General features: G+C 46.9%; 5 protein-coding genes across 5 annotated transcripts; 2 read left to right on the top strand and 3 right to left on the bottom strand.

The window, feature by feature from the left end:
* Window positions 1–700: 700 nt before the first annotated feature.
* Window positions 701–1,534, bottom strand: PGRI_037390 (uncharacterized protein; the record flags this gene model as incomplete). Its single annotated transcript, XM_040791452.1, has 3 exons — window positions 701–815; window positions 862–943; window positions 997–1,534. 3 exons carry the CDS (start codon window positions 1,532–1,534, stop codon window positions 701–703), a joined length of 735 nt encoding a protein of 244 aa, XP_040645529.1.
* A 1,219-nt stretch (window positions 1,535–2,753) lies between these two features.
* On the top strand, window positions 2,754–3,561 carry PGRI_037380 (bZIP transcription factor; the record flags this gene model as incomplete). Its single annotated transcript, XM_040791451.1, has 2 exons — window positions 2,754–2,777; window positions 2,830–3,561. The coding sequence occupies 2 exons, from the start codon at window positions 2,754–2,756 to the stop codon at window positions 3,559–3,561; spliced, it is 756 nt and encodes a 251-aa protein (XP_040645528.1).
* Window positions 3,562–5,507: 1,946 nt separating this feature from the next.
* Window positions 5,508–8,220, top strand: PGRI_037370 (beta-glucosidase; the record flags this gene model as incomplete). The annotated part of the gene is made up of 3 exons (XM_040791450.1): window positions 5,508–5,564; window positions 5,623–5,860; window positions 5,921–8,220. 3 exons carry the CDS (start codon window positions 5,508–5,510, stop codon window positions 8,218–8,220), a joined length of 2,595 nt encoding a protein of 864 aa, XP_040645527.1.
* A 1,243-nt stretch (window positions 8,221–9,463) lies between these two features.
* Window positions 9,464–10,912, bottom strand: PGRI_037360 (uncharacterized protein; the record flags this gene model as incomplete). Its single annotated transcript, XM_040791449.1, has 1 exon — window positions 9,464–10,912. One exon carries the CDS (start codon window positions 10,910–10,912, stop codon window positions 9,464–9,466), a length of 1,449 nt encoding a protein of 482 aa, XP_040645526.1.
* A 519-nt stretch (window positions 10,913–11,431) lies between these two features.
* PGRI_037350 (aldo/keto reductase family protein) lies at window positions 11,432–13,872 on the bottom strand (the record flags this gene model as incomplete). Its single annotated transcript, XM_040791448.1, has 6 exons — window positions 11,432–12,037; window positions 12,094–12,438; window positions 12,730–12,778; window positions 12,930–13,174; window positions 13,226–13,665; window positions 13,731–13,872. 6 exons carry the CDS (start codon window positions 13,870–13,872, stop codon window positions 11,432–11,434), a joined length of 1,827 nt encoding a protein of 608 aa, XP_040645525.1.
* Window positions 13,873–16,039: the final 2,167 nt, after the last annotated feature.

Below are 16,039 nucleotides of genomic sequence, written 5' to 3'. Positions count from 1 at the left end.
TCCGAGATGGAGGGCGATTATGGGAAGGTAGATTTGAAGTGGTATTTAAAGAGAGCGAGAGGACAAGTTTAGATTGAGGAGAAATTAAAGTGAAGACCACCCCCGAATATGGGGAAAGGTTCGGCGGCGAATGGCGGCTTGGCAATTATTTCGGCCATCTGGCGCTGATATTATGGAGACCTGGCCACAATTTATATTGGAAGTCTGCTAGAGAAAACTATTACAGAAAAAAAGTACGAAGTTTGAGTAATATGTCTACGATTCACCTGTATCCTCCCTAGAGCTCCTATACTATTCCCGTAAAAGGGGTGCTGGTTCTAGGAGGGATATACTTGCATCCTCACCCCACTGGCTTAAATATAACTAACAATATCTTGATATACTTATAGTATGCTAGACTCTCTCAGAATAGACCTGAACCCGTAGGACAGCCGAACAGGCGCCTGGGATGGCACATCGCTTGGCCGACTAGGGCTAACATGTAGCTACATGTCAGGGGAATCCTTACTGGGTGGCCATAAGGAGATATTCGTTGATCTCTTGTGCATTACGGAAGCAAACCCTTGTTTTTCTTATACTAGCCATCTTTTAAATCTCACCTACCGTTAGATAGGTCGAAGTGATCAGATCTTTTCTCAAGCACTCTATCATCATTGCACGTGTCAAATTTCTGGCCATTACCTAGTTTGCGCGACTGATACTAGGTGGATTTCGGACGTCCGACCTTCTGGCGCGGTGTTGCGAGCTCAAGCGAGTTGAGAATCTCGCCCCCGAGAATGTAGATATTGTAACTGGGGAACACGAGCCACAGACCGCTAAATAAAATTAGTATGTTTCAAGTACACATGCACTAGAACTTACTTAGGGAGGATCCAATAGAAGAAGAGAGTATGCGGTTCGTTGTGACCGATGTTCTCGAAGCCGGAGAAGACCTCGTTGAGCCCTATTTCTCATCAAAATCCAATACACAGAGCCCGGGGAATGAATGCAGTTTACAGTAAAGTAGAGTCTTGCTTAGGGTCATGACAGAAGCGGTATAGGCGACTAGAAGTGCAATCGCACCAATGCGCCCAGCGACTACCTTGTCTCCCTTCAGCAACCAGGTGAATCCCTTGGAGATTTTCTGCGATCCACCCTTTCGAACCGTCGATCCATAGTGGTAGACAATCCAGAGGTAGTAGATGTAACCGATAGTCTCAAAAATATTCATAATAGTCTGTGCAGCCGTGAAGCCGTTGTGCGCATTGAAAGCGGGCCAGCCGTAGATATAGTCGACCTTTCCGTACAGCGCATAAGGTGTCCAGATTGGAGAGTGTAGACTTCCGCCGGGCATGCTATGTGGCCGTAGCAAGACATAGCCTGTGTCCCATATGACCAAGGGAACTGAAGCGACCAGCCAGATTGTTAGCGCAGCGGCGGGTGTATGAGTCCATTTGCGCGAACTGGCGCTGGTGGTAGCTGGAGGTGACTTGGACAGCGCTTTAACGGCCTCAGGTGAGGGGAATTCGCGGGGATGGTGTCGCGTGGAGACCATGATGGAAGGGTTTCCGATATGATAATGGGGAGAGTCAAATGCAATTATGATATTTACTGTAAGAGGGAAAAAAGTACGTAGGAAATACGAGAGAAAGAGTACAGCTACGCGACTGACGGCCAATGACGTTAAGGGCGATCGTTTGCGGATTTGCCTCTCGTTCTCGCTCTCGTTGGAAAACTGACTCCCGTCTCACACTAATGAGTGGTCTCTAGAATTTTTGCCTGCTAGTCAGAAGACAGTGTAATATTTAATTAAACAACTACCTAGAACTTGTGAATATGAAATAGTTAACTTTTATCATTTATCTGTTGAGTCCCGGAAAAATGCCTGTTGTTTATTTAGAACATTTCGTTAAGTTAGTGAGTCTCGAAGGAACCCTCATATAATAGAGATTTCAAAATGCATTGTTAAAATGAATTATAGGATGAGATGGGAAGCTATGGGTAGGAAGTTTACTCCTTAATTTCCGATGTGAAACTGAATCTAAGAGATCTTGTTTCCTACTGAATAGTAAAGACTTCTGACTTTCTGGCGGCAAAGGTAAGTGACAGAGGTTAATATCCATAGACTTGCTGAATTGACTTATATCATGCACAAGAATTCTTCAGACATCTTGAATAGTCGCTCGCTGAGGTCCGCTGCAGTCCGATCCCTAAGATCTACTGCTATATCTCCATTGAGTATCTTTCCTAGGTAGACCATTAATGAAAACAGCTGACATATTGAGGCTTGTAAGTGCTTATAGGCTGAAGAACAGTTCAAGTTGCAGCTATTATATCAATCCATGGCAGCCAATTTGGAAAGTGAGCAAAACGAGCAATCTAGTAAACGAATCCGCTAATTATGACAATTACCTTTCTACCCTTTGCTGGACCCCCAAATCTCTAGCGTTATCTTAAAATAATAGGGTCTGTCCCCTGCAATGTTCCAGCCATGGCATTGGTACCACTTAGAGGTTTCATCCCCAATAAAGAAGTTGGATTGAGTATGAACCAAATAATGCTACACAATTGTTATAAAGCGAAGTCCACGTGACCATAATAGCAGCCATAAAACCCAGGCAACGAAGCATCATTTCTCCGAACTTAAATTCGAAGGCAATGTCAAACTGTCTGCCACCACACTTGTCATACTCCAAATCATTCCAATGAGTGCTTTATATGACAAGTCCTACTGATAAGGAATCTGGTCATGCTCCACACCGGGTTAGCAACAGATGGATTCAACGAAAGACCAGAAGGTCAGCCACATCAGCTTAAGAAATCGCAACATATAAGATCTAACTGATATAGAAGAATGTGGAGCGACTCGCACGGGTGCGCGAGAACCAGCGCAAGAGTCGAGCCCGGAAGCAGGAGTATGTGAATGAGTTAGAGCAGCGTCTAGCAGTGTATAAAGAACATGCTCAACAAAAAGACATCGAGCACCGACTGGCAATGCAAAAAGTCGAGGCCGAGAATCAGCACTTGAAAGCTCTTCTGGGATCACTGGGAGTGTCCAGTGCTTCTCTCCAGCAGTATCTGCAGCAAGCGGATACAGGAGCAAACACCAACCGGAAGGTTGCCATCCCTGCTATTCGGCGTGTAGAGGGAGAGACTCCTCTGTCTCCGCCACGTCGGGATACTCGCAGATCGAATTTATCAATGGCAGTACCTCGCGTTTACAAAGAGGAACCAGCGGCAGCTGAATTGCCAGCAGCGGTCAATAGCACATGTGCCCCGACTGTGGTTCAATCAACAGATCAGCCACCAAAGAAAACTCAGAAAGAAGAAAATCCGGCTTTATGTGGATGTCGGTCCGAAGGACAGATTCCGGAACCAGCGTCTGATGAAGATGTGCTCAATTCGACACTGTGTGCTATTGCAGAAGAAATGATCAATCAATATAACACCAAAGGAATCGATGTTGATGAGATTCGACGAAGAATTTGGTCTGGGTTCCGAGGAGGTGCAAATGGCGCAGGCTGCAGAGTACAAAATCATATTCTGTTTCAAGTGCTAGACGATATCAGCAGTGATGTTTGACATTGGCATTAGTTTGACATTCACACTAGCTGGGATATATTTGATTGAAACTGCTAGTTCTGGCTGCTGTTTGAATTGAACAAGGGGATATGGATGGAGAGAACAGTAATTACCAAGAATCGCTTTCAGTACTGTTATCTTGTCATCTGCACCGGTGACCGAAGTGAGCAATGGGTACAAGTTCGATTTAAACCCCGCCAAGTCTACGAGAACACCTGCTTTATCCCGCAGCATGACTCGGGCTCAGACCTCCAATGAGACTTTGATGCCTGTAAATCCCACCCAAGATGTGGGGGTCAACTCTATACACCAACAAACCTGTGCAAGACATTTCTCCGATAGACCCCACGCTCCGACGGTGAAATGGCAACATTACCCCGACTATAAGCCTGCATGCGAGGCAGAGACCTCGGCCGACATTTTACGAGGAGCATCTGGGCATAACCCATGAGAATGGAATTAGCTATGCTAATGACGTCAATGTGTCCCATGTTTTATTTAGCATCTCAGGGTACAAATAACTACACAATGAGAAATACCAATTCCGCATACTAAATGGTACCTACACAACCCTTTTGATTTCGGAATCTCTAACTAGTGGGGACCTTGAAATGCAACAGTAAGTCGTAAAGCCGATAATTAGCCGCAAAAATGGAAAAGATGGCTGCCTGGCGGTGCATTCTGTCCGAGATCAGCGTGCTCTCCATATAAACCTTTCCATATTACAGTAGAGTTCTGGAATTGACTTTCTTTTAGGCCGGTGGCTATAATGGAATTTAGCCGTCGGAATTCGGGCCTGGCAAGCGAAAATGGCCGAAAGACGGGAAAGTGGGCCTTCGATAGTTGGCCCGAGAGGTCCGGGATATAGGGATTTCGTTTGATGCCGGGAATGTGGAACATTATCGGTGAAGGGAGCCCTGGGGTACTTTGTATGAAACACATTAGAGTACCGATATTGAAGTCAAGAAGTATGTCTCGGAAAAGGATATATTGAGAATGAGGTTAAGTAATAATCGCATAAGCCGAAAACTGGAGAGTCGGCTCCCCGCACTTCCGATCTCCACGAAAACGCTTAGCTGCGGATGGCGTAGTCCGTGGAGATTTGTATAGATTATAATAACTGCCAGAGAGCAACAGACATATTTTTGTTCAAGGCGTAAATATATAAACACTTTGTACGGAGTATTCTAGGGACAGACGGAAGATAATCCAGGTCTGCTTTCCCCACACTCTGATGTAATGAGAAAGGTTTCCCCATTCGGCAAGACAAGTGATGATCTGGCAGTGACTAGTTCGGATTAGAATCTTGGAAGTTACCTTGTGGATTTCATTCGATGTGGGTGATCAGGTGAGGTATCTGCGAGTGCATATTCCCACAACAGGCGGAGTAACAATTTTGACCTCCGAAAGGTCCTTCTGTTATATGAGGATTAGAATTAGCGGGGAAGAGGTATGAGCGCGGCAAGGTAGTATTATGGCAGTGAGATGCCGATGTATACTCCACAGTTCTCATATATAGAATTGAGCTAAGATAGATTCAAGGGGATTCAATAGTGCATATGTTGTGTAAGAGTGGCTGGGTAATGCTGTACAGGTATGATTCTAGGGAAAGGGGGTTGTCTCTCCTTGGGAATCTCCCAGCCACTATTGTATCCCCTTCCAAGGTGAAAGTGTCTCTACAACAGAAGAACATTTACAGTGGACTCCAATGATGATCAGTTATAACCAATCATAGGACATGATGTAATATGAGGATAGTTGCATATTTGTCGATCCCTTTTTTTCGATTTTCATTTTATTGAAATACTCCTTAAATATTATACGTTAGACTATTACCCCCCCTGTAGGAAACTTACATTTAAGATGCATGTATTCCCATAATCTCTCGTTCCTTCCTCACTTCTTCTCTTGCTTTTTGCTGTGTGAAAATCATCACTTGAACAGCAATGAAGTTCGGGTGGCTAGAAGTGGTCGGCCTAACGGCCTCAGTGGTCAACGCGAATGTGAGTTCAATCCAACTCCTTTAATAATATCACTGCTAATCAAGTCGCGTCAAAACAGCCTCTAGCTCATTCACCTCCATACTATCCCTCCCCATGGATGAGTGGTGCGGGCGAGTGGTCTGACGCTTACACACGCGCCGTCGCGTTCGTCTCTAACTTGACACTGGCCGAGAAAGTCAACTTGACAACTGGTACTGGCTGGGAGCAAGAACGATGTGTTGGTGAGACCGGTGGGGTTCCCCGACTTGGCATGTGGGGGATGTGTATGCAAGACGCGCCATTGGGCATACGATTTAGTAAGATTGTCCATCCCAAATAAGCTTGGTGGGTGCAGTTAACTAATGAAACTCGAAAAGGTGATTACAACTCTGCTTTCCCTGCTGGTGTCAATGTAGCCGCGACATGGGATAAGCGACTTGCCTATCAGCGTGGTACGGCAATGGCCGAGGAACATCGCGACAAGGGCGTGGATGTGCAGTTGGGTCCCGTTGCTGGCCCTCTGGGCAAGTACCCAGAGGGCGGTCGTAACTGGGAAGGGTTCTCGCCTGACCCGGTTTTGACTGGTGTGATGATGGCCGAAACCATCAAGGGTATGCAGGATGCTGGTGTCATTGCTTGTGCTAAGCATTACATTGGAAATGAGCAGGAGCACTTCCGCCAAGCTGGCGAGGCTCAGGGATACGGGTTCAACATCTCTGAGAGTCTGAGCTCAAACATTGATGACAAGACTATGCACGAGTTGTACCTCTGGCCTTTCGTGGACTCTATCCGTGCGGGTGTTGGCTCTGTCATGTGTTCCTACAATCAGATCAACAACAGCTACGGTTGTGGGAACAGCTACACCCTCAACAAGCTTCTCAAGGGCGAGCTGGGCTTCCAGGGCTTTGTTATGAGCGATTGGGGTGCGCACCACAGTGGTGTTGGGTCAGCCCTGGCTGGTCTGGACATGTCTATGGCCGGTGACGTCTCCCTTGGTAGCCCTTACTCCTTCTGGGCTACCAACCTGACCATCTCTGTTCTGAACGGCACCGTTCCAGAATGGCGTGTTGACGACATGGCTGTCCGAATCATGGCTGCTTACTATAAGGTTGGACGTGACCGCTTCCGCACTCCTCCCAACTTCAGCTCCTGGACCCGCGATGAGTTCAACTTCCAGCACTTCATGGTCAGCGATGGCTGGGCCAAGGTCAACGAGCGCGTAAACGTTCAGCGTGACCACGCGCAGATCATTCGCAAGATTGGCTCGGACAGCACTGTCCTGCTCAAGAACAAGGGTCATGCACTGCCTCTTACTCACAATGAGAGATTCATTGGCATTTTTGGAGAGGACGCAGGCTCTAATTCTTATGGTGCCAATGGCTGCGCCGACCGTGGTTGTGACAACGGAACTTTGGCCATGGGCTGGGGCAGTGGAACTGCGAACTTCCCTTACCTGATTACACCCGAGCAAGCCATCCAAAATGAAGTCCTGGAATACAGCAACGGGCAGACTAACGTTTTCGCTGTGACTGATAATTGGGCACTCAAAGAGATGGCCGCCTTGGCATCTCAGGCTGATGTTGCCTTGGTTTTCGTGAACGCCGATTCGGGTGAGGGATTCATCAACGTTGACGGCAACGAGGGTGACCGCAAGAACCTGACGCTCTGGAAAAATGGTGAAGAGGTTATCAAGACTGCTAGTCAGAACTGCAACAACACTATCGTCGTGATCCATAGCACCGGCGCTGTTCTGATTAGCGACTGGTATGACAATGACAACATTACTGCCATTGTCTGGGCCGGTTTGCCGGGCCAGGAGAGCGGTCACAGTCTGGTGGATGTACTATATGGTCGCGTCAATCCGGGTGGTAAGACTCCATTCACCTGGGGTAAGACTCGCGAGGACTATGGCCCTGCTTTGGTCACCGTGCCCAACAACGGTGCCGATGCCCCTCAGGACAACTTCGAGGATGGCGTCTTCATTGACTATCGTCGCTTTGACAAGGACAAAACGGAGCCCATTTACGAGTTTGGTTACGGTCTGAGCTACACAAACTTTGCCTTCTCCGACCTAAAGGTCACTCCACTTCCCTCAACTGAATACAACGAATACAAAGCGACGACTGGAAAGACGCAAAAAGCCCCCGTTCTCGGCAAGCCTAGCAAAGCCTCGGACAACCTGTTCCCCGAGGGAATTAGACGTGTCCGACAGTACCTTTACCCGTGGTTGAACTCCACTGACCTGCGTGCTTCGTCCGGTGATCCTGACTATGGCATGGACTCGAAGGATTACATCCCCGAGGGTGCTACCGATGGTTCTCCCCAGGACCTTCTCCCCTCTAGCGGCAGCTCCGGTGGCAACCATGGTCTATTTAAAGATCTCTACCAGGTGACCGCTACTATCACCAACACTGGCTCTGTGACTGGTGATGAGGTTCCCCAGTTGTACGTCTCCCTCGGTGGCGATGGTGAGCCCTCAAAGGTCCTGCGCCAGTTTGACCGAGTCACTATTGCCCCTGGCCAGTCCCTCAAGTGGACCACCATTCTGACCCGCCGTGACGTCTCCAACTGGGACGCCACCTCACAAAACTGGGTGATCACTAACGCCCAGAAGAAGGTGTATGTCGGCAATTCATCCCGCAAGTTGCCTCTCTCGGCCGACTTGCCCTCGGTTTAGTAAATGTTCTCGTTCTTTTCTGGAATGGAACCAGGAGGATACGCATGTCCACATGAATCATTTCTGAGGTTGTACAGCCAGCATTGCGTTTTGCACATATCTTTTCTTTTCTCAAGGCATGCCTCCTGTGACTACATCGATAATTAATAAACACCCTTGGTATTTCTTATTCAACCTATTCATAGAAGCGTAAAATTGTATTCCTGATGTCGCGCTCTGTCGGATGTACCAGACAGACAATAGCTTATTCGAACTATACTTCGACCCGGAAAGCGAAGCTAGACATCAATTCAATCCGCATCTCAAACCTATCGCATAAATCCACACCCCAACTCCGACAAAACCTAAAGATATCATCCGAGTTCATCCAGCACCGTACTCCGCAGCATCCTATTTCCTAACCCCCACAGCCCCAAGCAAATTCCCAGCCCACATGGAAGCGACAACCATAACCCGTCACACGCTCACATAGTCTGCGCCATACTACCAGCCCTACACAATCCGAAGTCACGCCTCGCAAACACAGTAACACCCATACCCGAATATTGAACAACCCTCTCAAGTCATCGGCAAGACATCCACAGACCGCACCTTCATGAGACTCGAAACGCTCAACAGACGCAGTCACGCATAGAGCGGGTCTCCGCTGGAAAGAGACATCGTATTACTGCTTAGCGCGCAGACGACGTATGAGGCGCTTTTTGTGTAGGCGGATCTTCCGCTTCCGTTTCTGGGCGGGTGTGCGTAGTCGGAGCCACAGTGCCATCAGGATAAAGATTATCAGTAGGCTTACCAGTTGGGTCAGCGTGTGCTTGTTGGCGGCGAGGGTGGGATTTGGGATTTCCTTGCGTGTGTCTGGATTCATGTGGCTTGTTGGGGTCGGAGGAATTGGGCGTCTTTGGTCAGAAGCTGAGGAGGTTTGGGGTGAACGGTAGTGAGGAGTTGGTTTGTTATTTCTTTGGCGGGAGTTGGCTCGCGAGGTGATGTGTGGTTTGTGGAGAAGTGGTTGAGGGTGATCCGATGAGATTTGATTTTGTCGAGTATGCGAGGCGTGTGTGGAGGGATGGGGTTAATGTGTTGTTGCGGGGAAGATTTTGCGCTTGCTGGGATTGACCGTGTGAGGATTATGGGCTTGTGATTATGCTGGGTTGAGGGTCGAGGGAAAGTTATGCTTACTTAGATTCGCTCAGTCTCCAGTCTCCGGGACTATGAGTATAGTAGCGATTCCCAGGATTCCATGAGATCAATCTATCTGTGCGGTATAATCCTTCCCTGGCATGCTATCATAACGCATTCGTGGTCCCCGGGGTGGCCCTGTCTGTAGCTGAGTGACCCATTCCTTGAAGGAAACACCAGCTCGCTCAGCGTTGAAGATAGCAATTACCGGGCCATTCGGTTCAGAAGATCCACTTTGATTACTCAAATTATCGCGCAAGTGCAGACGATGGCCTCGATAACCGAGCTCTTGCAAGGAAAGAAACCGTAGCGAGGACTCATCTCCGAGGAAATTCCAAACCTGTCGCCAAGCAGCACTGCTTTCTTCGATCATCTCTGGAGAGTCCCATTTTGATAGATTATGACCACTGTCGGTGTCCTTCGGGGCTGCACCCCTCAAATTCAAGGACTCTAGGGCAAGGGTTCTCAGAGTCGGTATTGCGGTGCGCAAAAATGCTTTCAGGGTATCATAGGTGACTTCAATCCAATAAAGATCAAGTTCCACTAGCTGGGTGAAGTTGATACGCTGGGAGAGGTCGATAAAATAGTGAGGGCTTATTACACCATTCCGGTCCCACAGTGAGAATGTTAAGACCTTGAGACTTGATGCAACTATTATAGGAATCTCGATGAGATATCTGAGTGAAGTATCATCAGACTGTCTTTCCCAGACGCAGATACAGAGGTGCAAGTGTTCTAAGCCTTCCAGGGAGAAAAGCAGGGATTCGTGTGTGAGTTGGAGTGTAATATCCGAAGGGGGCAGAGCACAATGTTCATCGTTGCATATGTCTAACTTCTTGAGTTTCCTCTTCGATGCAACTGCTGCCTCTAGCAGAGCTGAAAAGGCCATAGCGTGGTCCTTCGCTCTACTTTTCCAGAGGTTGTGTATGGGTTTTCTGAGGTTCAACCCGAGAGGGTTGAATCCAAGCTGGCGTTTTACCCCACGCAAACCGAGGCAGCGGAACTCATCTTTTGAATTTGAATTCCAGAAGTAGTCGGAGTCGTTATGTTGCATTCTAATGGCAGTGAGGCTCTCAAAACGTGCCATACATTCTTTGAGGACGTTGTTAAGAGTACCGGATTCGAGGATGCTTAGATGATCTGCCACTGAAGCCTGATATGCAGCATGTCGAGTATTGATCTGGGCAACAGTCTTAGGCGGCCTGTCTCTATGTGAAGTGACGCAGGACTTGAAGCAATCAACATCCATCTCATAAAAGCCCCCAAACAAGGATGGTACAACCCATAGCTCTTGAACTCGTGCTCTGAGGCTATCGTTTGCAGCGAGCTGTTCCAATCGATGGAGACTGTGACTGGTGAGAATCAAGCCGATACTCTTGCAATATCGGTTCGCAAAAGCATCCAGCGACCTTGTGTATACCGTAACGCATGTGGTTCGAAACGCAATCCAGTCACGTAGCTCCAGATAGCGGCAAATATCACACAAAATCTCCGTAGGAAGTGCTGAGACAGACATCTAGACGAGTTTTCTATGTTAGGCGAGGATGGCAGAATTGACACTATTGACCTAGCCCTGGCAGCCTGTCGGTGTAGTCATCATGTGATTGGACAGCAATTCATTTTGCACCCCAATGCCTCAGGCATAAACTGTCTGTCAAAGCAATACGCAAGTATTTTACCACTAGACCATAACAAAAACCAAAGGTTCCTGTTTATAGCCTAGGGCGGCTTGTATTTTGCTGTCACTGTCATTAATTGTCATAGACTATTGTATCAGAAAGCCTGAAACCGTGAAGAAGGGAAGTACATACCTTGAAATTCGCTAGTATAGTTTATTGGCTACATAGGCCGTGCATCTTTCCCTTTAAAGCCCATATCATTTTCTTTACCCAGCGTGATGTGAACTAATACCAATACTATTACCCTTTGGCCCCCAAGGCCAATACGGACGATCATGTCTCTGTGGTAGCCCAATATGACTAAAAATAGCCACCTAAAGCAAAAAGCACTTGATTCACATTTTGATAGAAATCCGTTATTTCTGAAGCTCTTCCCAAAGTAAGTCAATACTTCTGACCACTTCGGCCGGTAGAGGGCCCTTGGCTATATCATCGACATTCTGCACAATCTGCGGAAGCTTGCTAGCACCCAAGATCACACCATCGCCCTCCTTTAGGACTGAGTGATGGTAAATCCACCTGAGACAAGCCTCAGAGCCGCTGATTTGGAGTGGTTCGAGAGTATCTAGTAGGCCTGTCATAGCTGTATGTATATGGGGTTTGTCATACATGCTATTCAATGCGGAGGAAATTTGATTGTTGGGTGAAAACCGAGTGCCTTCAACGTCACCTCGGGTTGCGCGGCCTGTCAGGAAACCACTGGCCAGTGGACTTTGGAGGATGCGATGCTTAATTAGTGACTGGAAACTTGGGTGCATTGGCATAAACCATGATATCGAGGCATACCTGTATGCATTGAAAACAATATTATGTTTCCGGAGTAAGGGAAAGAGCGATTCTTCCATCTGACGATCTATCAGGTTGTAGCGGCCTTGAAAAACACTCGGTTTGATGTAGCCGTTTTCTTCGCACACCGCGATAAGCTCAGCGACCTCCTCAGTCGAGAAATTAGAGACACCGAACTGAGAAATTGTCAGAATATGGATCTATAATGTCTGAATATAATAAGAGGACAGACCTTCTCAAAGCGACCAGCCAAATACTGTTTTTGAATCTCCGCCGCCTGCTCCGCGACAGGCGTTACGGGATCGGATCGATGAAAGTGAAGTATGTGGACTTTGTCGACCTTCAAACGATCGAAGCTTGTGTCAATTGAGTTTGCGATAGCAGCGGCAGTCAAGGATCCAGCTCCATCAGCAATGGCCGCGTCCGGTATGTTAATTTTGGTGTCAATAGTAAAGCCCTGCGAGGCTGCCTGAACTTCACCAATAAGTTTCTCGGAGCCTCCCGGATTCCCTGGAGAATAGCGGGCTGCAGTATCTAGTCGGTCGATCCCGAGGGCTTTCAGTTGATCAAGGAGCCCCTGAACTTGCGCAGAAGTACGGAAGTTCTGTCCTATCAATGGACTCCCTAATGAGCCACAGCCGAATATAGTGTTTGGTCGAGACATGGAGAAAAAATTATATTGCAGGTCTTTTTCATTAACTTCCGAGGCTTGGCTTCTCTTTATATGTGACCCCTCGGATATCTGACGTTGGAACTTCCGACTCGGGGGCCGTCGAGCCGTACGGATCCAAATCACCCGCCTTTCCGTTGCATTCTGATAATCCAATCTCCAAGCAGCGTAAGGGAAAAGTGGAGCTCCGTTAGATACTAAGCCATTTTGTAATTGCGCCCCCAATTTAATGGCCGGGTAATCTGCGCTAAGGCCTTAGCAGTGGGGCCAAAAAAGAGTATGTATCGGTGAAGGCGGTTTCGTGTAAGAGTATAGAGATGATGGGACTATGAAAGAGCTCAAACACTTCCATTTCCAATGTAACCGGACGTATAAAACTTGAATTTCTAGCAATTTACCAGACCAAGGGTCCCATCTCATAGGTATTCTCCTCAATTACACGACCATTCCCATCACCAGAGTCCTTGCATGGAGTAGGCATCTCTTTAATTTGACAGCGCCTAGATTCATGAACAGTAGGTGTAGGCAGAGATGAGCGGGATATTATCTTTCTGTGAAGAGCAACTGCCTGGTCGATTATATCCTGGGCCTGGGCAACAATCCGGTCTCGCTCATTGTCCCAAGAGAATACCTTGATTGTATACTAAAGAAGGTGTCAGTAAGTAAATCCCCCGGGCTTTCCTCGAGTGCTTACCCGACGTTTATGAGTCAGATGTATGAATACCCATTTAATTCCATCAGTCATAATACCGTAGATAACTGTATCTCTTCCTGCAAGCTTGCGAGCATGATGAATCCTCGCCATATTTTGTAGCAGAGCCCAGCTCCGAGACACCGGAAGCTTAGTTTTCATAACGATCATATTTGTCTCGAGCTCCCAGCAGTGGCCATACCACAAAACATAATCGATGATATTCATCGGAGCTAGAATTTGGTCGTCTTCCATTTCTCGCGTGAGTATCCGCTTCCGAAAGCTCCAGTGGGGCAAATTCAGGGACCCGCCAGTATGAAGTGACTCATTCTTGATCTTATCTGCGAGCAGTGCGAGGAGAAGTGATTCTATTCTCATGGGGAACAGCGGATGCGTACCACCATCCCGAGCGATGACCAGCTCAAGATCGTCCCACAGGCACGCTGATTAGTTGTTAGCATACAATATATCAATCTTGTAAACAGGTGGATGATTAGCTAAAACTCACAGAGATGATCTGGGATGTTCCAGGTATTTTTTGCGGTGAGCTGCCTCTTATTCCACCACCTAGTAGGCGAGAGATCAAAGGAGTTTATTATAAGCTGGTATTCCTCAGTCGTCTTGATTACTTCATAGTCATTTTCGGTCATCTTAAACAGGTGTTTTCAGCTGAAGTCTTTGAAGAAAGCAAAGGTGAATAAAGTTGAGTAATTGAAGAGATCATGGAACTGGGGGAGAAAGGCCTAGAGTAAACGCTCACATGACAGTAGCTTACTTTTCCTTTTCTAGATCGGAACGCTGGAACATTTCCAAGGTTGACAATCGGACTGTTTCCGTACATTGTGTGCAGACTCCATATCTCTGTGTGGCTATGGATGTATGTTTATCTATGGAAAAGAGGATGACACCCCTTCACCATGATTTATAAGGTTAATTCCGGCACCTGCAGAATTGCATACGGCTAGTAAAAATCAGGTGTACATGAGCCTTGGGTCAGCTTGCGAGGATTCCAAGGTAAAGATGTGTATGTTGTACCTCATATAGTGCAACCCCTTTTTTGGTATATATTTCTAAAAAGGATGATTTCATCCAATCCCATTGCAGTGGTGGCACAGTGGTAGCGCGTGAGATTGCAAATCTCAAGGTCCCGCGTTCGAATCGCGGTCATTGCTTTCCTTTTTTTCTTCTTTTTTTCCTTTTTATGGGGGAGTTATTTCATTTCAATAGGCTCATAAAAGTATGTAAAAAAAAAAGACTAAAGGTGTATGGTATTAATGAAAGCGTCACAAAGAACTTTTAATATAAATGAGCGTGCCAAAACTTCCCTGACTCCTCCCGACCACCTGCGTAATCCGATGAAGTTGGAGCCTTTCCATTCAAAGATTACGGAGACCTACTCTCTCCATCGCTTTCTCATCCTTGTAGTCTCTATATCCAGGCATCTCGAAGGTTTACCGAACTGAATAGGAGTCACCTTTGATATGATTGGAAGTGATACACTATGCTTCTACATTTAGTCATTGCACATTTTCGGGATGACCAGAATCCCCTACACTACTGGATTATTACCAAAGGGAAACAGAGACAAGCGAATTTTCTTCGGGTATGGGCAATCCCCTTTCCCCCAAATGTTGATAATTTGGTGAAGGGAGTGATGTGTCGGGTTTTTCATTCTCTTCCACCGTCAACCCTAGAGGGGCTCTTGAGATCTTGCCTAGAAGGTGATCTAAATGTGGTATTCCATTTATACCAGGCAAGCGCCTAGCGACAAAGACCCGTCGTATCATGTGTCAAAAATGGGATACTTCGCCGGACGCTGACGTCTGTAGATGGGCATTGTATTAAAGGCGAATTCTAAAGATCAGTCAACATGGTCTCCATCGAGAAGACCCCTTTTCACAGGAAGGGACTACTACAACCTCCTCCTGGAAGCGATGTTGAAGCATTCTGCTTTGGATCTGGTTCAAGCTCTTCTGGACCAGATACCCTGGGGGGGTCTTAGGAGTGGAAGAAGACCTCGAGGACCTAGGATCTTGGTTCAAGACAGCAATTGCCAGCCTCCAGGGGAAGGATATGTCATTAGACAACCTTACACCAGATGACTTCGTTGGCCCAGTGAGGATTTCAAAAGCTTTTATTGACCTGGTATTTGGATGTATACCACCACAGACGTATACGGCCGACGATTGCTCTGGGTCTATATCTTTCCATCACTTGCCCTAAGGGCTGAAGGAAAGCGGCTTTGATGAGTCTATCTCATCAATTTGATCGTACAGTCTTCAAAAGTTCGCACTTATCCCTAGGAACTTTCAGTCCCACCCCCCAACCCCTCTTAGGATCAAATTCCTAAAAAAGGCCACTCAGAAACCGATTCTCAGGAGCAAGCTAAGATTCATTATTATGTGTGTCAAGAAAGTTGAACAGCTGTGTTAGCCATACAAACCAACTCACCTAGGGGGGATTGGGCCGTAACCAGAGTACATACTGTCAGCTTCACAAATAACTCGCGTATATTAAAAAAGCAATAAAAAAAGAAAGCAATGACCGCGATTCGAACGCGGGACCTTGAGATTTGCAATCTCACGCGCTACCACTGTGCCACCACTGCAATTTGATTGGATGATGTCATCCCGTATAGGAATTTATAGCGATAGAGATTTTGCCTAAAGTAAACCGCTCACCACTATCTTTATCCGCTATTACTTTCTCCGTACCCCGTATAAAACCTTTGAATTAGCTCTTAACATTGAAATACATCGCTAATTTTACTATGTATTGTAATTGTTCTATTTCTTAATAAACAAGACTTAAATGGAT

Source organism: Penicillium griseofulvum (assembly GCF_001561935.1).
Source record: "Penicillium griseofulvum strain PG3 chromosome Unknown contig_86, whole genome shotgun sequence".
In the NCBI taxonomy this organism is placed as follows: domain Eukaryota; kingdom Fungi; phylum Ascomycota; class Eurotiomycetes; order Eurotiales; family Aspergillaceae; genus Penicillium; species Penicillium griseofulvum.
Note: the sequence above shows the minus strand (reverse complement) of the source record. Positions and strands in the feature narration are given on the sequence as shown.